We start from the raw sequence: 21,911 nt of genomic DNA, 5'->3' as shown, positions 1-21,911 counted from the left end.
ATCTCTGGATCATTTTTCACAAAAATAGAAAAATGCTATCCTAAAATTGATATTCACATGTAACCACAAAAGATCTCATATAGCCAAACAATCCTGCAGTGAAAAAAAAGAATGCTGGATGGATTGCCATTCCAGATCTTAAGATGTATCATGTTCTGTATATTTATATATAACATGTATATAAATATATTATACACACACACACACACACACACACACACACACACACACACACACACACAGAGTAACTTCTGAGTATTGAGCTCTTCTTGCATCCTGTGAAGTAACTTTCACCTGTTTAAGATGTGGGATCCTCAATGTATTATGGAAATTGTTTCACTAGCATCTTTTTTATTTTCTTGCATTTCTGCTGATAGGGGACATTAGCCTCTTGGTTTTGTTTCTTGTAGTGCTTCTGTTTTGGTATGAAGATGACACCAGTCTTATAAAATGAATTTGGATGTGTTCCCTAGTTCCCAAATTTTTGGAAGAGTTTGAGATAGATGGGTGCTAATTCTTTTTTAAAATATTTTGGAGAATAAATCAATAAAGACATCTGGGCCTAGGCTTTTCTTAGTGGGGAGTTGTTTGATTACTATCCAATCTGGTATTCATTATTGCTCTCTTTAAACTTTATATTAATTGATTGCTTCATCTTTGTGGTTTGGGCATTTCTAGGAGTTTATCAGTTTCTTTCATGTGACCTGATTTGTTGGCATATACTGATTCATAGTTGTCCCAGGACTGTTGGTGATTTCTGTGATGTTAGTGTTAATGTTTTCTCTATAACATCTAATTTTATTGATATGAATTTTTATTTTTATGAGTGAAAATGATGAATTTAATTTTCGTTTTCATCAAGGAACTCTCTTTCATTGATCTCCCCTCCGTACTGTTGACTCTCCAGTTTCCCCTTCCCTGTTCTCTTGCAGCATGAGTCCTTCCTTCTGCTGAGTGTGGGTTGATTTTATCCTTTCCTTCACTCCTTGAGGCACGAAGCCAGGCTATGCACTGTGTTTCTCTCTCCTTTCTTAGTACAATTTATTGTTGCTAATACACTCCTGCTCACTGGTTTTAAAATATCTTTATGTATGTACCCCTTGTATTTCAATTTGTTTCAAAATCATTAAAGGCCCTTTGAATTTTTAAAAATCCCTAGATTATTTTGAAACATTTTGCCCTTTACTGATTGCCTTCTAGTTTTCTACCAGAGCAGTTGGGAAAGTTGTGTGGATTCATTTAGATTTTCAGTTTATTAAAACTTAGCTTATTACATCTGTGCTGTGAATGTGGTTGATCTTGGGACTGTTTTTCACACGGCAAATGATTTTTTTCTTTTAAGTTTTTGTCTTCCTATTCTCAGATTTCTGTATGATCCATTTTAACATTCTAAATGTTTATTGCTATTTACCACTTAGCAAAAAAATGGCTTATGTACTTCAGTTCACTGGCCATATGTAAAGAGCTTATCCTAAATCTTCATGTGGCACACTCACTGGCTGGAATTCCTCATGAAAAATTTCATGTTTTGTAATGTTTCCTGTAAATGAGACCTTCTCTCTTGCTGCTTTTCATATTTCATATTTTTTGTTGAAAACCAGCAGTTCTGAAGTCATTGAGTTTTTGTTTATTTACTTCCTTACTCATGTATTTAAACTGACAGGTCAACCTTTTTAAATTCACAGCTCACAGCAAGATGTGCACCTGTGCTCACCAAGGGCTGGCTAAAGCAGGCTGTTAACAAGTCTTCCATCACATGCTTATTTTCTGTGGTAAGACTACATAAACTCCAACCTTTTAGCAATTGCCCAGTACACAAAATATTTCATCAACTGTGAGCATTATAACATGCAATGATAGTTCTCTTGAACTTAAACCTGTAGGTGAAATGTCATGTCCTTTGACCAGCATCTTTCTAGTGTGTCCGTTCTACAGAATCTGGTAAGAACTTTGCTCTGTTTACATCAGCTTAACATAAGAGGGATCATACTGTATATTTCTTTCTGTGCCTGCCCTATTCCACTTATGGTGCAGATTATAAGGTTTCTTCTCTTTTAACTTCTGAATAACACTTCACTGAGTGTCTGTGTGTATGAGTGTATGTACACACGTGTTTTTGTTATATATGTATGTGTTTGTGTATATGAGTATATATGGGTATGTGTACACGTGTGCAAGTGTGTGTGTGTGTGTGTGTGTGTGTGTGTGTGTGTGTGTGTGTGTGTGAGAGAGAGAGAGAGAGAGAGAGAGAGAGAGAGAGAGAGAGAGAGAGAGAGAGAGAATATCCCATTTCTTTATCCACTCATTTCGTGATGAACTCCTAGGATGTTCCATATACTAGAGGCATCAGTGTTGCCTGTTTCCCATCCCCTTGCCAACCCTTGATAATTTTTGCCTTTAATAACAGCCATCCTTATCTAAAAGGTAAGAGGTTATATATATTATTACAGTTTCTATTTGCATTTCCTGATGATTAGGGAGGCTGAGTGTTTTTTTTCAGTCTCTATTGGCTATCTGTATGCCTCCTTCTGAGAAATGGATATTCATGTCCTTTGGGTTTTATTGATTTTTTTGACTGTATTAGTCAGATTTTCATTGCTATCATGAAATATCCAACATTGACTAATGTTATAAAGGAAAGAGTTTATAGTAGAGCTAGGGTCTGTTAAGCTGAGCTCTGGCTTTGACAAGGACTCTGTGGCTGATGGTCAATGGTGGAAAGGGAATGCAAGCAGGACCACAGGTTGAATAGGAAACAGGAATGGAACCTGGTTTTACATCTTTTACAGGAACTACCTCCCAAGAGCACATTCCCGATGACCAGGGGCCTTCCACTAGGCCCCACCTCTGACAGGTTCTGGCACTTCCAATATTCCCCCTCCTTCATGGCCCAACTTTCAGTCATATAAACCCTGGAAGGATAAAGTTCAACTAGACATAAGCTGTAGCACTCGTTACTGGCTTGCTTTGATTCCTTATGTACTCTGGTAATACTTCTTTAAGATTTATTTTCACTTTACGTGTATTTGTGTTTTGTCTGGATGAATGTATAGATACAACATGCACTCAGGGCCCAGGGAGAACAGAAAGGGGTGTTGAATCCCCTAGAACTTGAGGTAGAGACAGGTGTGAGCCACTATGTGGGTGCTAGGAACTGAACTGGGGTCCTCTGAAAGAGCAGGCTGTGCTTTTAACCACTGAGCCATGTCTTTAGCCCTTGTTAATAATGCCTTTGTAAAAAAAATCAGAGTTTGGTTTACAAATATTCTCCCATCTCATAGGTTTTTGCCTCATTTTATTATTCGTTTTGATAGGCAGAAACATTTCCTAGGTTGATATATTCCCCCATGTGTCTGTTTTTGTTTTTGTTACTTGTGTTTTTAAGATCATATTGAAATTTTTCTCGCCTGGAAAAATTCCATGGAGATTTCTGTTTTATATTTTATTTTGGTAGTTTTACAATTTTGAGTCATCTGTCTAAATTTTTAATGCATTTTGAGTTTCATTGTGTATTTGATGTGAGATAAAGGACTGATTTCATTCTTCTTCACATACATCTGCTCTCCCCAGTGTCAGTCTCTGAGGAGCATAACCTTTGCCCTTTGTGTATTTCTGGGATCATTACTGAAAATCAGTTGGACACAAATGCATTTACTTTGGTAATTTCTACTTGGTTTTACTGGCCTATACATCTGGATTATGGAAGCACAATGCGTTTTGGCTCTTAAAGCTTCATCATATTTAAAAAAAAAAAAACTATGATTCTATCATTTACCCCTTCTCTCCTCCCTCTTTTCCCTCCCACTTCCTCTTCACTCTCTTCCAAATTCATGGCTTCCTCTTCTTTAACCACTGTAGTCATGTATACATATAAGTAAATAAACATATTCCTGAAACCTTCTGACTCAGTTCAGTGCTGCCTATACGTGCACGGTCCCAGGGATGACCACGTGGTATTGAATAACCAATCAGGGGGCACATCCCTGGAGAAGCCCGATTCTCCGTCTCACAGCAGTTGTTAATTGCTTGTAGGTATTCATCTAGGGTGGAAATACAAAGTCCCATTGGATTTCCTCCATCTATGGTGGGATGTCAGCTGTTGTTGGGATTTTCCAGGTCTTCTTCAGGCACCTATGTAGTTGAGATTTCCTGGGTATAGATTCCCTGTCATAGATAGAATGCACAGTCTCACAGTAGACCTCCTGGTCCTCTGGTTCTAACAACCCTTCTGCCTCCTCTTCCAAAGTGTGTATGTTTCCTGAGCCTTAAGTGCAGAGGTTGTGTTGTAGATGGGGCTGGGAGCCCACAGCCAGTTGTTCTCTGCATTCGACTAGTTAGCATTTCTGTGACAGTCTCTTTACGGCAGAAAAGAAGTCTCTTTGATGAGGCATGAGAGCTAACCTCATCTGAGGGCATAAGGATGAGTATTTAGAGTGCAGTTGGAGAATGACACTGACTTAGCAAAGTTGCAGCAATTCGTTCTTATCTCAGGTCTATGATCTCACTAGCCACAGGTCATTGGCTAGGCTTATAGTACCAGTCATAATTTCTCTCCTGTTGAGAAGACTTTAAATCCATTTAGATAGCAGTTGGCAACCCCAAGATAAAAATGCCACTGTTTCACCAATGTGGGAATGTCCTTCACCAATGCACAACAGTCCTTATTGTAATTAATGTGCTTGACAGCAGAGTAAGACTACAGAATGTTCCTCTCCCTTGGCAAATTGCACAGCACCTTCTGATACTGTGAGAGCCATTCCTCAGGGATGAAGCTCTGGATCAGTTCAAGCTTAATTATACACACACACACACACACACACACACACACACACACACACACACACACACACACACGTAGTATAAGTTTAGGTAAATATAATGACTCCTTACATCTTTTTAAAACATCTTTAGAAGCATCCTCTCCTCTATTGCCTTCTCTCCTCCTTCCCCAGTTACCCCCTCTCCCATTTCTCTCTTCATAACATCTATATCCTGCTGGTCCGCATTCTAGGCCTTCTCCTCCAATCTCTGTTCCCTTTTACTTTCCTTATTTTTGTGATTACTCCAGGGTATATACTCACACCTATAGATTTGGAGCTAACAACCACAAATTAGAGAGACTATATGAAGTTTGCCTTTCTGGGTCTGGATTACCTCACTCAGTATAATATGCCCAGTGTCATACATTTACCTGGAAAGTACTTGATTTCATTTTTCTTTACAGATGAGTAGAATTCCCTTGTAGATATGTACCATATTTTTATTATTCAGTCATTGAATGAAGGATGCTTAGGTTGTTCCATTTCCTAGTTATTGTTGAACAGATCAGCAATGAACATGGCTGAGAAAATATTGGACATCAGCCAGGCTGGGGTATAGCTATGACATATGGTAGATTTATTTTTGGCTTTTTAAAAATTCTCTTCAGTGATTCCCAGGGAGCCTGGATCAGTTTGCAATTCCACCCACAGTGAATACAGGTTCTCCTTTCCCTCCAACCTCACCAGCATTTCTTTTAAGTTATTTTCTTAATATTAGCCATTCTGACTGGAGTGAGATGAAATCTCAAGGTTGCTTTATTTTGCATTTCCCTAATTGCTATGGATGATGAATACTTTCTAAGCTATTTATTAGTCATTTTAATTTCTTCCTTTAAGAACTTTCTATTCAGGGCCACAGCCCATTGTTTAAACACAGAAGACCAGATGAGACATCCAGCTCCTGGGCCTTTCAACCAGAAGATGTGTTGCTGTTTTTTTTTCTCTCTTTTTGGGGGCCTGCCACCAAGCTCCCAAATAAATCATGCACAGAGGCTTATTCTTACTTGTAAATGCCTAGCCTTAGCTTGGCTAAGCTTCTAGCCAGCTTTTCTTAACTTGACTTATTCCATCTACCATTTGCCTCTGGGCTTTTCCTGTTCTCTTATTTCTGTAAATCTTACTCTTACTCTGTGGCTTGCTGTGTAACTGGGTGGGTAACCCCTGATGTCCTCCTTCTCTGGCTCCTCTGTTTCAATTCTCTCTTCCCTAGATTTCTTCTTCTATTTATGCCCTCTGCCTGTCAGCCATATCTATCCTTTTTCCTGCCTTGCCATTGGTCATTCAGTTCTTTATTATATCATCAGGTGTTTTAGACAAGCCCAGTAACACAGTTTCACAGAGTTAAACAAATGCAACATAAACAAAAGTAACATATCTTAAAATAATATTCTGCCACAGAGATTGTTGTTGGATTAGCTGAACCACAGCCTGTAAGCCATTCTAATAAATCCCATTTCATATATATGTATATATTCATTTATTCTATCATATCTGTTCCTCTAGAGAACCTTGACTAATATATGTATGTGTGTATATATATATATATATATATATATATATATATATATATATATATATATATATATATATAAACTGTAGGACTATTTTTCCTACTTACGTGAAAAATATTGTGAGGATTTTGATTAGGATTGTGTTGAATATGTACATTGCTCTTGATAGAATTGTCATTTCACAATATTAATTCCACCAAACCATGGGCATAGTCCCCCACCTCTTTCTCAACCTCTTTCTTCACTTATTTAAAGTTTTCACTATAGATGTCTTTTACTTCTTTTGTTAGTTATTACTAGATATCCTCTGAAGCTATTGTGAACACTTTGTGCATGACTTATTTCTTAGCATGTTTGTGTTGCTGTCGAGAAAGTCTACTGATCTTTGTAAGTTGATTCTGTATCCTGTCACTTTGCTGAATTTGTTGATAGTTTTCAAAAGTTTTCTGATGAAAATTTTGGGATCTCTGTGTTTAATATATCATCTGAACAAAGGGATAATTTGAATAGTTCTTTTCCAATTTGTATCCATTTAATACATTTGTCCATTTCCTTCTTTTTACTTACTGATTTAGCTAGTGCTTCAAGAACCATATTGAAAAAGAGCGATGATTGGTGAACAAGTGAACAGCCATGTGTCCTTATTGATTTTAATGGGGTTGCTTTGAGGTTTTATTCATTTAGGATGCTGTTGACTTTGGGTTTGTCATATACAGCCCTTACTATGTTGAACTGTGTTTCCTCTAGTCCTACGCTATTGAAGACTTTTATCATGAAGGTATGTTGGATATTTTGTCAAAAGCTTTTTCTGCATCTATTGAGATGACCATGTAGTTTTTGTCTTTAAGTCCATCATATGATTTATTACTTTTTTGACTTATATATTGAATCATCCCCAAATCTCTGAGATAAAGCTAATGTGATTATGGCGCACAGAATTTTTTCTATGTGCCTGTATTCAGTTTGCAAGTTTAAAATCTTAGATAAACAGAGAAATCCACATAGCCAGGTCTCGTCACAAAAACACAAACAATGCAAAAGGCCAAGACAGTATATTTCCCTCAAATCCATCATTCCTATAGAAATTTTCTCCAATGAGAATTACCTAAAAGAATTAGAGGATGCAGAACTCAAAAGAACAACCATAAACTTCATCAAATAATTCAAGGAATTAGAAGAAGACAAATAGTTCAATGAGCTTAAAGAGAATAGTAATAAATGCCTGAGAGATTCCCAGGAAAACACAAATATACAGATGAATGAATTGACAAAGAAAATCCAGGATTTGAAGACTGAATTCAATAAAGATATATCAATATTAAATAGAACTCAAATGTAAATGATAATGGAATTGAAAAACTCAGTAAGCCAAATGGGGTACAAGGAACCTGAACCAGCCATCTTCTGTAACCAGGCAAGGCCTCGACCCACAGTTTGTCCTGCCTGTAGAGTGTTCTGGGACTGGAGCCTAGCAGAATTGTCATCAAAGGGACCAGAGAGACCATCAGCTGATGAGAGCAGATGCAGAGACCCAAACATCAGGGAGCCCTTGCAGAGGATGGGGAGGAAGGATCCTAGGAATTAGGGGGGTCATGGACACCATGAGAACATGGCCCACAGAATCAACTGACCAGGACTCATGGGAGCTTACAGAGATCAGGGAACCCTGTAAGCATCTTACATATATATCAGGGTCTGTAAGGCTTCTCTGCATATATGTTATGGTTGAGTAGCTTAGTGTTCTTGTGGGATTCCTAACAGTAGAAGCAGGGGTGGTCTCTGACTCTTTTTGCCTACACACGGGACTCTTCTCTTACTACTAGGTTGCCTTGTCCGGCCTTGATTTGATGGTATGTGCCTGGTCTTATTGTAGCTTTTATGCTGTGTTTGGCTGATGTCCCTGGGAGACCTGCTCTTTTCAGAGGGTAAGCAAGCATGGGCATGGGGTCAGAGGGGAACCTCAGGGAGAGGGGAGGCAATGGGAGGAGCTGGGCAGAGGGAATGGAGAGGAAACTGTGTTCAGGATGTAATACATGAGAGAAGAATAAAAAAATAGTTTAATTTTCCCACAGAAAATAGCTGGGATTAGACAGAGAGAGCTTAAAAGAAATTTTAAAAGTAGTTATTCTGGCAGCTGATGGCTGCTTAGTGGATGTAAAAGTGACCAGACTCACTGTAGGCACACTTCTCCCTGCTCTAATACTCTTAACAGCTATTGTGAGTGCTTTAGAGGTAAAATGTGTGGTTGCTGTCTCTAAGAAGCTTTGGTGGTTTGCAGGTTCTCTATTTTTAAATAACTAATGTTTTTAAATATTAAAAAAGAAGAAATGGTGTTGAGTTACTCTCTTCCTATTGCTAATCTCTTGAACATTTCAGAATGAAGAGAGGATTAAGTACAGGGAAGCGACTCTAGAAAGATAGTAAATGAAGCCGCAACAGCTGAAACACTAACAACTAAAGACACAGACAGCAAAACAAAACAACGTGACATCAACACTTCTCAATCATATTAACGGCTTCAACTCTTCAATCTTAAAACACAAGCTAGTTGAATGGGTTGAGAAACAAAATCTGTCTTTATATTGTCTACAAGAGACTCATCTTAACTCAAAAGATGGGGACCACCTAAAAGTGAAAGGACATAAAAAAGTATTCCAAGGAAATGGGACTGGGATGCAGGCAGACGTCACTATTCTAATATCTAACAACATAGACTTCAAACTAAAAGTAACCAGAAGAAATACAGGTGGTCAGTTCATTCTAGTCAAGGGGACAGTTATCAAAGACATTACAATCCAATTATAAATATGTATACACCAAACTCTGCTGCACCAAGTTTCATAAAAGTGCAGTATTGAAACTAAAGACAGAGATTAACACTAATCCACTAATTGTAGGTGACATTACCATGTATTTCTCAAATCAAGCTGTATGACAGAGGTAGCTTTTATCTCCTTGTTCAATACTGATTCATCTATATGGGGTCTTTATGATTCTGTATGTATTGTAGTTGTGTTTTCTATTTGTGTGAGAAATGTAGTTGGAGTTCTACTTGGATTCCATTGCATCTATGGATCGTTTAAAACAGTTTTAGAAAAAGCATTTCTTCTGATCCATGGGTGTTAACTCTCTTTCCATTCACTTGTCTCTTGTTTCTTTTTTCCTTTAACTTATTTAATTGTAGATTTATAATTACTAGCTTTTAGACCTGACAAATACTTATCCAAATATATTCCTCAGTGTTTTATTATATTTTTGTAGCTATTATAAGTATAGTGGTTTTCACAATTCCTCTTTTGAATACTTTTGTGTGTAGGTATGCTCCATATTTTTGTGTTTTGATTTTATATCTGCAATTTCTTGGCTTTATTTATAATTCTAACTTTCTGGCAGGTTCCTTAGAGGCATTTCTGCTTCTGCATCTCTAATTTGGAAGTTTTCATTTCTTCCTGTTGGCAGCCTTTCCAGGTGAGTGGAAGAGGCAAGGCTGGTATCCTTGTCTGCTGGTGATCTTCGAGAAGGAGCATTGTACTATCATCACTGTTGAGTGTGGTGTTAGTTGTGGTCCTGCCACATACAACATTTCTTGCATTGAGTTGCTTCCTTCCTATTCCTAATTTCTTGAACTTTTTTTAATTATGAAAAGATATTAATCTTTGTCAGATGTCTCAGTCAAGAGCAATAGCTTTGGACCATCCCCATTTCCTCCTGACAATTGCAGAGGCCCATTGGAAAGAAAGTGAACATTCTTCTCAGACCACACATTAGCTGTCAGTTATATAAGTGACCACCTTGGAAGAGAATTGCCTGATCCCAGATCTGTCCTACAGAGGCTCAGTGCCATGGACCATTTGATGAACTTACATCTAGCCCAAGAAACCTATTCTTGAATTTTTGAATAACAGATACCACAAAAGGATAAATACATATTGTTTTAGGCTACTAAGCCTGGTTATAATTTGCAATTCTGCAATCAATTACTATTATAGTAATATAATAATTAAAATCAGCTCTCTTCACAAAAATATTCTCAACAAGAAGGTAGAAGACATTTTTCATGTAAGTATTGCATATTGATGACCATACCCCTGGCATGCTCAAAGGATTTGAAACAAATTCACTCTAATAAAATAGTGTCCCTCTGCAATGACTCCTTTTCAAGTTATATTCAGAGTACAAAAATATTAACATCACAACTTTTCTCATTTGTTTCTGAACAATGAAACAAGTGTTACCAAGACCCAAATGTAATAAAATGAATGAAACTACAATCTTACTTTTGAATATGTATACAGATATCCTAAAATCCCTACCAAGTGGACTCTAAGAGGGCAATGCTTTCCAGATGTGCTGTTATACTTCTGTAAAGCTGAAATAATTTAGACCTGAAGAACTGCATAAAAACTGCACTAGAAACACATTAATGGGATATAATTATAAGATTTGAAGCACAGGGTCTCTCACTGAACCACGGCTCACAGATTGCCTAGACTTGCTGGTCAGTGAACTTTAGGGGTTGGACAGTCTCTGTCTCTCCACTGCTGGGGTTACAGATGCACATGATCTTGTCCAGATTTGATGTGGATGTTGGGAATACAAACTCAGTTCCTCATGCATGCATTGCAGGCACTTTGCCCACAAGGCCTTCTCCCCAGTACTGTTCAAATCATCTTATGCTATGTTGTAAACCATATATGCATATTACCTATATATGCAGTTTATATCAAAGCATATCAACAGGCCCTGTGTGTATAGATTTAAAAGTAGATCTTAGCAAAGTTGAAGATATAGTAAGTACCCAGCTATAAAATATTTGAAGAAGGAGAATAATTTAGATAAGGTGTTCAAATACTAATAGATATTTGAGAAAGTGAGTTTATTTGGTATTCAGGTGGTTAATATTTATTATTCAGACCTTGTTAACATTTTTCTAGAAGAGGAGACTGAGGATAAAACAGTAAGCATTGATAGAACTTTTGGGCATTATTTAAGTGTAACATGTCAAAAATGTTACTACTTACCACCGTTTCACTCAATGCTGTATTTGTGATTTTCTTAATTGTTGCTTTGCATATACATTATTTATAGAAAAAGAAATACCCATGTTTTATAAATTACAGAAAATTTGGTTGTCCTTTCACTTAGGAAGAAGGGAGTGATTGGTTGCCCATGAACAAAGGTTTAGTAGTTATTCCCTTCATGTTATTTCCAGAGCTGATGATGTGTGGCTCCAGTGTGGCTCATCACACTGGGGAGGTGATTCCCATACCTGCAAATAGCGGATGACTCTGCAGACCAGGTCTGGGGCCAGGAAGTCTCCAGTGAATCGCCAAATAATATCTGTCAGGATGTTGATCAGTCCTGTGAAGGAATCTAACAAGAACACATGTTTCAATCTCTCCAAAATTTGTGGGTACACTGCAGTGAAAACAAATTCCTGGGTTGGTTTTATTTTCTCTTAGCTTAGCAGATGGCTACAGAGGAAAAGTGAAGCAGGAGCTCCTTGTCTTTAAATATCAGAATTTGTTTTCACCTAGAAAGGATTTCAGCTGTGACTAAAGAGGAATCAATAGTCCCAGGAGAGGGGCTTCCATACTAATGCAAGCACTGTGAGAAGGTTCAAAAGAAGACAAAACTTAAGACAACAAATGCTTACAGAATTCATTTCTGCCCTGTTATTGTTTGTTTTTGCTCTTTTTTTTGGGGTGGCTGGCCATCCAGCTCCCAAATAAATACACACATGAAGGCTTATTCTTATTATAAATGCCTGGCCTTACTTTGGCTTGTTTCTTGCCAGCTTTTCTTAACTTTAAATTAACCCATCTGTCTTTTGCCTCTGGGCTTTTACCTTCTCTGTTTCTGTACACCTTTCTTTCTTATTCTGTTGCTGGTTGTGTAGCTGGGTGGCCGGCCCCTGATGTCCTCCTCCTTCTCTCACTCCCAGATCTCTTTCCCTCCCAGATTTCTCCTTCTGTAACTCTCTCTGCCTGCCAACCCCACCTATCCTTTCTCCTGCCTTGCTTGTTGGCCCTTAAGCTCTTTATTAGACCATCAGGTGTTCTAGACAGGCAAAGTAACACAGCTTCACAGAGTTAAATAAATGCAACATACACAAAAGTAACACAACTTAAAATAATATTCTACAACACTGTCCTACACAGGGCAGACTATCATCTCGTTGCCTGTCTAACATGGGTGAAGACAACTACTGGAAATTTTGAATCTTGATTTGTCTCATAGAATACTTTATTTTTAATTTAGACTTTACTTTTCTTGAGAATTTCGTACATGAACACTCTATTTACATAACTTCATCCTCCTCCCCTTCTATCCCCCCTCATGTTCCCTACCTGCCAATGCTCAATCTCTAAGAGCATTTTGTGTGTTTTGGATATGGATGTGTAGACTTGGTAACCTAAAGGGGACCTTATGCCTAGAGAAAACTTGCTTTTCTCTTTCTCTCAGCAGCCATTTTTGCTATCGTGTTGTAGAATCAATATGCCTTCCTAGTGATAAATTATTCCACACACTTAGAGATTAGTTAAGAACGAGCTCTTTAATAATAGCCAGCCCCCACCCTTGCCTGCACCCAGCCCATGTGCACCCACGACAGGTGGGAGAGCTGTTCCTGTGATCATAAGAGCAGGAGAGCGGTCCCTGATCCCTGCCAGCTGCAACCCTCAGGAGAGCAGGCCCTGTACCTCACCAGGGCAGCCCAGTAGAGCCAACCCTGTCAGTGCAGATGTGGGTGAGCCAGCCCCGAAATTGTGAGCATGGGAGAGCTGTCCCCATTGCCCATCTGTCTTGTGGTAGCATGGGCAGGGTAGAGTGGCCCCCCACTTCTGCCCATTAATGCTTGCGGCAGGTAGGAGAGCTGGCCCCATGGTCATAAGAATGGGAGAGCCAACCAACCCTATTAGTGCAGGTGTGGGTGAGCCAGCCCCAAAGTTGTAACCATGAGAGAGCTGCCCCCATTTCTCATCTGGCAGACCAACACTACAGTTGCCCAGGCCTAGACTCAGGGATGTTGGCCCGCCCCAACATCCACCCCACCTATGACCTTCTTGAGCACATGAAGGAACATGACCCGCAGACCCAAAGCTGCAGGATCTCCATGAAACAGGGCAACAACAGGATATCCAGGAAGAGTCTTAGTGAGGACCCAGAATCAATAGTGTAATGGAAACCAGAGATCTCAAACCAAACCAAGGACTCTTTACAATGAACATTTGCAAGTATATGGACAAAGGAATTTATGGTGTAACTCACTGTGTCACACTGCAGCTTCCATGATGAAATTTTTTCAATTTTTTTTCTTTTTTTCCTCTTAAATTTTGTTTTATTTGGGGGGATTGTGCAGGGGCGGAGGGCAAATGTAAAGGGATGGGGAAATGAATGGAATCAAGATACATGATGAAAAAGACACATAGAATAAATTTTTAAAAATAATAATAATGGTAAAATAATAATAATGGTAAAAATAAATAGTAGCTTACATCTAGCTCTGGCTAGTGCTCAGAGGAGTTGGCCTGGAACAGGAAGTTCTACTGGCTTATATAGGCCTTAGACTCATGCCTTCCATACACACTGTCATCCTTAAGTCTCTTTCAGATCTAGCCCCCTCTGTTTCTACAATTTAAACAGAAATTGCATGTCTGGCCACTGGGTGGATGAGAGATTTACAAGCAAATATACTTCCATAATTACTTAAGTGCAGCAGAATTGCTCTTTTCAAATAGTTGTTACCCAGGTTCACCTTGCTCACCTGACAGAATTATGCTTCATCTGATAGGAACACAGGGGACTTAATGGGAGACAAGGAGTTATTGGTGGCTGTGACCCTGAGCTGCCCCCTTGTGCTGATGATAGAGGAATATTCTTTGGTATAAGAATGGGCCTAATGGCTAGCAGTAAGTCAAGGTTGTTTCCTTCTATTATGGGATGGGGCCTAACTGGAAATCAATCTTAGTGAATAAATGTTAGCAGAAACTTTCTTTGCAACACCACACTTCAATTATTATACAAAATATTCTTACAGTTTCTAACAAGCCTGACGAGTACACTATTATCTGCCATGACCATTGGAGGTAACACTCCTTTAGCCAATTTCTTTGTGTAATTTAATATTTCCTAAGCAAGTGTGGTGGTTTGAAAGAGAATGGCCCCCAATGGGAGTGGCACTTTTAGGAGGTGTGGCCTTGTTGGAGGAAGTGTGTCACTGTGAGGTTGGACTTGAGGTCTCTTGTTCAAGTTGCCCTCAGTGTGACTTTGAGTCAACTTCCTGTTGAGTCAACGTGATGTAATACTCTCAGCTCCAGCACCACATCTGCCTGCATGCCACAATGCTCCCTGTTGTGATAATGGATGGAACCTCTGAAACTGTAGGCAAGCCACCAATGAAATGTTTTCATTTATAAGAGTTGCTGTGGTCATGGTGCCTCTTCACAACAATAAAACCTCAACAAAAGCAGCAAGTTTATGAGTCAATCCTTTATAGCATCAGTTTTACTTCTTTGAGTTTTCCTGCATTAGTAGCTCTTTACCTAGGGTTGATGAAACGCTTGTAGCATTGCAACTTAAACCCAAGACCTTACAGATGCTAGCAATGTGCTCTAACACTGAGCTACATGCCAGGGCCTAGTTTACTTCTCTTAAAGTAAATTAGCTGTTCAAAATAATGGGTCCCATCATTTAATTTTCAGACTTGTACATACCACACTTTAATAACATGCATACCTGTTATCATCTCCTGTCACATCTCTCTATGAAACTTATTCACATCTTAAAATTTCCCATTTAACTCATCATTATATTTTCATGCCCCCTTCAAGTATAGACTTGCCACATGAGAGAAAACACAATATTTGTTTTCTGGGTCTGGCTTATTTTACTTAACAGGACTATTTCTGGATCAATGAAAAATCCATTTCTCCATTGATAAACACCTAGGCTGTTGCCATAAGTGGGCTTTGTGCGTAGTTTCACAATAACATCCAGGTATCTCTTCCATATGCTGGTTTTGATTCCTTTGGTATATACTCAGGGCTGGCAAAGGGGGTTATATTATGGTTTGTTTTAGTATTCTAGTTTCATTTCCATTGTGATAAAATATCCTAACAAAGAACAACTTAGTGGCTTCGATTCCAGGTTCAGCCTATCTTTGAGGGCAATCAAGGCAGAAATTCATGCAGGTGGTCTAGTCAAGAGAAGAGAGAAACTGGACACTTGCTTGTTTTCTTGCAGCCTCTGCTTAGCTGGTTTTCTCCACCCTCATGCAGAGCCTATCCAGTGAAAAGGATCCACCTATGCTCAGGGTGGGTCTCTAACCCCACTAAACAATCCACACAATTCTCCATAGGTGTGCTCACAGGCCATTCTGACCTAGACAATTCCTCATCTAAGACTCCTTGTCACGTGATTCTAGGTTATGGCAAATTGCTTTGGCTTTTGAGGAACCTCCATACTGATTTTCACAGTAGTGGGACTAATTTATATTTCTACTTGGCAACATTTATTCCCCACCCCCCCACCCCCCACCCCCGCCTCTGTCTCTCTCTGGTTTCTCGAGACAGGATTTCTCTATGTAGCCTTGGCTGTCCTGGAACTATCTCTTTAGACCATGCTGGCCTATGGCCTAGAAGTCACAGAGATCCACCTGCTTCTGCTTCCTGAGTGCTGGAATTAAAGGAGTGCACCACCACTGCCCCACTAAAAGGGTCTCTTTTCCTTGAATCTTGAGAACATTTCTTCTCTTTTGGTTTGCATTTTTTCCTTCTTTTTTCCCTCCCTCCCTCCATCCCTCCCTCCCTCCTTCCTTCTTTCCTCCTTCTCTCCCTTCCTTCCTTCCTTTCTTTTATTCTGATTAATTTTGATATTTGACTGTTTCATACATGTGTATAATGTACTTGAACCCCCATGCCTCCCTCCCTCCACTTTCTGTGATCTTTCATCCATTCCAGTTTCATGACTTTTGGTTTTGTTCTGTGACCCATTTAACCAGGATCGCCTGTGTGACAATTGGATTGAAACCATGTACTGGAATTTGGCTGGGACTTCAGTGGGGATAAAACAGAGGCAATGATTTCCTTTCTCCTTGAGGTTAACAGTAGTAAATAGTTGAGCAGTGAAGGATAGGGACTTGAGCTCCTCCTCCATCCCTTCCTGACTGTTGATTGGCCCATTCTTCTTACATGGTACAAACATCCATGGTTGCTGTGAGATTATGATTGGAATGACCTGTCTTGCCCAGTTGCATACTTTCCAGCCCTTCTCCTAATTTTTAGGTTTTACACTTTTTCCAGCCCCTCTTTGCAGTGTTCCCTGAGCCTTAGAGAGGGTGGTATAAATGTCTTTTTAGGGCTGAGCACTCATTCATCACTTATACTCACCTTGTGCAGCCATGAATGTTTATCATGGTTCACTGGAAAGAGAGGATTTCCTGATTAAGTCTAATAGTAAAGTTTATCTATGGGTATAAACATAACATTCAGAGGGCAGCTTGACATTGTGTCAATCTAGCCAAACAATTATTCCATTCCTTCCAGAGCCCCTGGTCTCCCCCTGCAATGGGTTATTGACCAGGTTTCTAGTACCTCAAATCCAGAGAGCAATTTATTATTCCCATAACTGGACAGCCACTATTGTACAAGTGAGCACATCTTACATGGCAGATTGTTCTGTTACCTCATAGGACTAACACCTGAGTAAGGCAAATGATAGGGTTTCTACCCCCAGAAACCTGGAGAGCACCTTCTGGGACTATGAAATGCAAGCAGTTGGGAAGGAGGATAATCGTGGCTCAGTTTCAGCTTGTTTTCTCTGTAGTACACAGCTCAGGTAAGCTGTGTCTTCAGCAATTGGGTCTTATCATCCATTTCTGGTGGGGAACCAACAATAATGGCCAGGAAATGGAGAGATGGCTCAGCTTTTAGGAATAACTTGCTTCTGTTGCAGAGGACCCAGTCTTGGTTCCAAGCACCCACAGGTAGGCTGACTCATAGCTGTCTGCAGTTCTAGTTCCAGAGGGCAGGGGACCCTCCTCTGAACTCTGTGGGCACTGGACACACATATGGCACACATACATGCAGACAAAACACATAAACGCATAAATAACTTTTTTTAAATGAAAGGCAAGAGCCTTTTATGATTTGGGGGGCCTCTGGGGCTTCTCTGACCAAAAATTCAAAAAAGGAGGGGGTCCTACCTCTGTCACTGGGGCTTTTGTTCAATAACTCATGGCTTCTGGGAAAAGCTTTGTCCGCATACAGCATTTATGTTTGTTAATTTTATTTTTGCTTCACATTTTTATCTACCTACCTATCTATCTATCTATCTATCTATCTATCTATCTATCTATCTATCTATCTATCTGTCTGTCTATCTATTTATTTTACTATTTTATTTGTTTTCTTGATAGACTTTCTGATGGGCACTATGGAATCTTAAAGCACTTTTCATTTTTTAAAAGGAGGATGTCTTGAGAGCAAGTAGTTACTCTGCATCACGTTGTTACTGGGCACTTTCTGTCCTGCAAGAGCCGCTGCCTCTTCTCCCAGTGCTGTAGCCGTTTATGGGCAGTGCACCCCATCTCTGACCCTCACTTTCTCTGACCCCTGAGATGGTCAGCACCACCCACCACCCACTGGGACTTTCAGATTTCTTAAGTATGTGGAAACCCACACAACGGGGTAAGTGACTAGAGACCTGGCCTCACAGCACAGGGAGCCTATGATTGGGCTCATGACCCCGGAACTCAGTTCGAATCATGCACCTCACAGCAGCTGTTCTTGAAGAGTCCTGGAATGAACTTCTGAAGCCTCCCATGAAGTAGCGGTTAAAGACAGGGCTCCAAAAGGACAGGATGATAATCCTTTGGAATGCGTCTCATGTGATTAGATCCCTCTTTCTGGTGTTGTATCTCTTACCAGAAGCTCACAAAGGTCTTAGAACCAATAGGTAGAAGGGAGGAAGGCCTCACTTCACCTCCCTCCCAGTGGCCGGACTGGGAGCCTCCAAGTCTTGTTCCTGCCGCTATGTCAGCCATTTTGTTTCTCTGTCGGTAACAACAATAAGTATCAAAGACAAGTACCCAGGCACTACAAGAGAATTGCTGCAGTCTGGGAGAAAATAAACCCTGTGGCAATCCCGAGCTGTAAGAGATATCCTTTTTCCTTCCTTGCCTCTCTATTTCCATTTCTTTTTTTCCTTCCTTCCTTCGTGTGTGTGTGTGTGTGTGTGTGTGTGTGTGTGTGTGTGTGTGTGTGTGTGTGTAAGTAGGTGTGTGTGGTGTGGTATATGAATGTGTGGTGAAGTGCACATGTCTGTGCAGATGCATGTGCCCACAGAAGCCAGAGGAGGCTATCAGGTGTCCTTCTTAATCTCTCTCCACTTTATTTCCTTGAGAAAGGTCTCTAACTGAATGAACTAAGCTTGCCATTTTTTTTTTCAGCTAGAGTAGCTAGCCACCCAGCTCTGATCCTTTTGTCTCTGTGGGATCACACAGTCACATCTAACTGTTTACATGGTTCTAGTGGTCCATACTCAGGTCCTCATGCTTGCTCAGCAAGTGGTTTTACCCAATGAGCCATCTCCCTATCAGATGCCTCTATGAGAACAGTTACTGCTGATCAGGGCAATGAAGAGCCTGAGAACTGTGGACTGTGACCAATCAAACAGAACCAAAAAGGAGCTTCTCTTAGGGAGAATGGTGTGCTGAGTGAGTGGAATGGATGGTGGACTTATTTGGATATTTTCTGTTGGTTTACTTTTTCCCTCATTGCAAAATAATGGGGAAAATACTGATGCTTCTGTAGATCTAAGAGGCTCTATGAACAATTACAGTGTACTCTGGTAAAATCTGTTTCTCCCCTCAAGCTTAATCTTAAATAAGCCTATTTCTGGTAGTGCAGTAGCCATGGAACTGTGCTATAGCATTTGCTAGTTGCTATTAAGCAAATGATGCTAGCTCTGATCAGTAAAAGCTATTTAGTTACCTTAGTAATTGAGTACATTACAAACAAAATGCTCCTAAGAGGTAATTAATAGGACCTTGGGAACAAAGGGTACACTTTTAAAGATCTAATTGTGTGCATAGATTGCCCCTGTTTCCTATAATTCATTACATAGAAGATACCAGAAAATAGTGAAATGCAGAAAACCACAGCAGAGTGCACTGGGCATTTTTGCTTCTTTGAGGGCATCCTGTAAATGCGAATGTGGGTTCTAAAGTGAAGCCAACACATAAGTAAAGTAGGGAGAAGCAAAGGGTGATGCCACAGTGTGGTCAAACCCAAAGGATAGGAAGGCAGACAGGTCAAAAGGTCATGAGGGACAGTGGCTCTGAGTGAGGAAGTGAATGATGAAGGGGTAGATGTCAGAAATAACATGCATCTATATATAGTGACATCAGTTTGCTGATTCTAAAGCTGAAACAGGAGCTAGCAAGTGGCAAGAGTGATGCTACCTGAAAGAACTCCATTCTTCTTCAAACAGAGGAGATATTAAACACTGTATCCTGAAATTCTTTACAGAGAGACTCATTTTCATATTGGGGAAAGGATCAGTTTGGTAGGTCAGCTACTGGAATTAACATTGGACTAGTTGGAGAACTGTTTAGAAGTCTGAGAAACAGATCATTGGTCTCATGTTTGTAAGCAGAAGTGGGGGTGTGGGGAATGGTGTATGCTTGGATAATCTTAATGTGGCGAAATGAGGATTTAATAAACGATCGTTATAGTTTTTAGCATTCCTTCCATGGGTATCACTGGTAGACGGTAGTGCCTTCAATTAATTCTGAGGATGCCAGAGGATAAACTCATTAAGATGGAACATTAATGAGTTTGGGCTTTCCTAGGGCATTGGGCAATCAACCTGCAGTGCTATCATTGATAGAGTCAGATTGAGATATACTGTTTTTGTATTTTTTTCATATTGTTGTGCCTTTCCTCTCTTCAATTTCTTCCTGTCATAATTGATCTTTTCATTTCATTTTTCTACTTGCTATTATCTTATCAACTCTATTTTGTTTGGTATTAACTGGAGGTTTGTATTGTATAGCTTTGATTTTTCATAGTTTACTTTCATCTAATATTGTATACATTTTTCTATAATGTGCAGACTTCTATGGCCAAGTCACTCACAAATTTTGTGCTACTGTTTATGTATTTGGGGTTTACATATATTATAAAATACGCCATTACAATTTTATTATAAAATTACCCTTTACAGTTATTATTTAAAAATATGAAAAATGGTCCCTTGCCTGCTGGCCTATGAGATACATAATCCACCATTCTGCTCAGCACAGTTCAATGTCGAGCCTGACCTTGAACTCCAGATAGATCCCCAAACTGATTCCCCCACCTACCTGTCCAATGTCCATCTCACACACTGTCTTGCTTGGCACATGAAGTCTGATTCAAAACTGATGGACCACCTTCAGAACCTGGAAAGCCCTCTGCAAACTTCGAAAGATTGATGGACACAATTTTCTAAGGCTGTGGAAAGTTTACCCCTAGGCTCAGAAATTGTACCTGTCCCCAGCTGAGCTGAGACTATGTCTGACACCCCATTTGCACACCAACACAGAGTGGCCCCAAGAACACTGAGCACCATTCAGCTTGTCCACAACTTAACAAGATGAGGGTAATATCAAATGACCAACCACTCAACAAAGGCAAGATAGCCAGATCAAGACACACCACCAATGACCTAACTCCAGATGCCTGGGTTCCATTGCAAAAACACAAACAGGAATACACAAAACAATGCATTTCCCCCAGAAATCAGCACGTCACTGTAAGGTCCCCTGAGAAAAGCCACTCAGCTCATGCACAGAGCAATGATTTCAAAGCAGCAGTGAGATGTTCAAGGAACTAGAGAGGGCTTGAGCAAATGACAGAAGGAGGCCCTGAAAACACAAACACTTGAGTGAAAGAAGGAAATTCACTCTAAATATGGAAATTTAATAGATAGACTCTCTGAAAAAAGCTCAAATGAAATAAAAATTGAAATGAAAAACTTAGGAAGTCAAATGAACAGCTCTTAGAAACATTTCACCAACAGATTCAGTTAAGTAGAGGAGAGAATGTCAGGTCTCAAGGAAAAGATAGAAGAGAAGTTAAAGAAAATGTTAAAATCTTAAAAAAAAAAACTACAACCAGGAATTGAATGGAACACTTAGAAATTCTGAGACATTGTGAAAGAACAACCCTATGAATAATAGGTATAGAAGGAATTTTTTTCTGTGCCCAGGTTAAGGATACAGACAAAAATTAACAGAATCATGAGAAAAAAATCTGAAATCTAACGGGTAAATGCTTATTAAGGTACAAGAATCATAGAGAAGATCAAACAGACAGGAGGGGGAAAGAAACCCCCATGCCACATAATAAAAACACTAAATGCACAGAACAAAGAAAGGACATTGAAGGAATCAACAAACAAGGAATAAAATATTCAGTGGAACCTTAGAAAGCAAGAAGGGCTTGGACAGATGTTCTACAAGTTCTGAAAGACCACAGATTACAGGCCAAATTACGATACCCAGCAAAACTATCCATCATAATCAAAGGAGAAGTAA

At 39.6% G+C, this 21,911-nt stretch overlaps 1 protein-coding gene across 1 annotated transcript in view; it reads right to left on the bottom strand.

Annotated features, from left to right (window-relative positions):
- Npsr1 (neuropeptide S receptor 1) overlaps window positions 1-21,911 on the bottom strand; it is a 192,155-nt gene that overhangs the window by 42,783 nt on the left and 127,461 nt on the right. Inside the window, exon 3 of the mRNA XM_052754966.1 lies at window positions 11,601-11,704. Coding sequence (XP_052610926.1) covers window positions 11,601-11,704 — 104 coding nt within the window. The remainder of the gene's footprint in view (window positions 1-11,600; window positions 11,705-21,911) is intronic.

The sequence above is a fragment of the Peromyscus californicus genome, unplaced genomic scaffold (genome assembly GCF_007827085.1).
Source record: "Peromyscus californicus insignis strain IS unplaced genomic scaffold, ASM782708v3 Scaffold_11__1_contigs__length_118956290, whole genome shotgun sequence".
NCBI classification, from domain to species: domain Eukaryota; kingdom Metazoa; phylum Chordata; class Mammalia; order Rodentia; family Cricetidae; genus Peromyscus; species Peromyscus californicus.
Note: the sequence above shows the minus strand (reverse complement) of the source record. Positions and strands in the feature narration are given on the sequence as shown.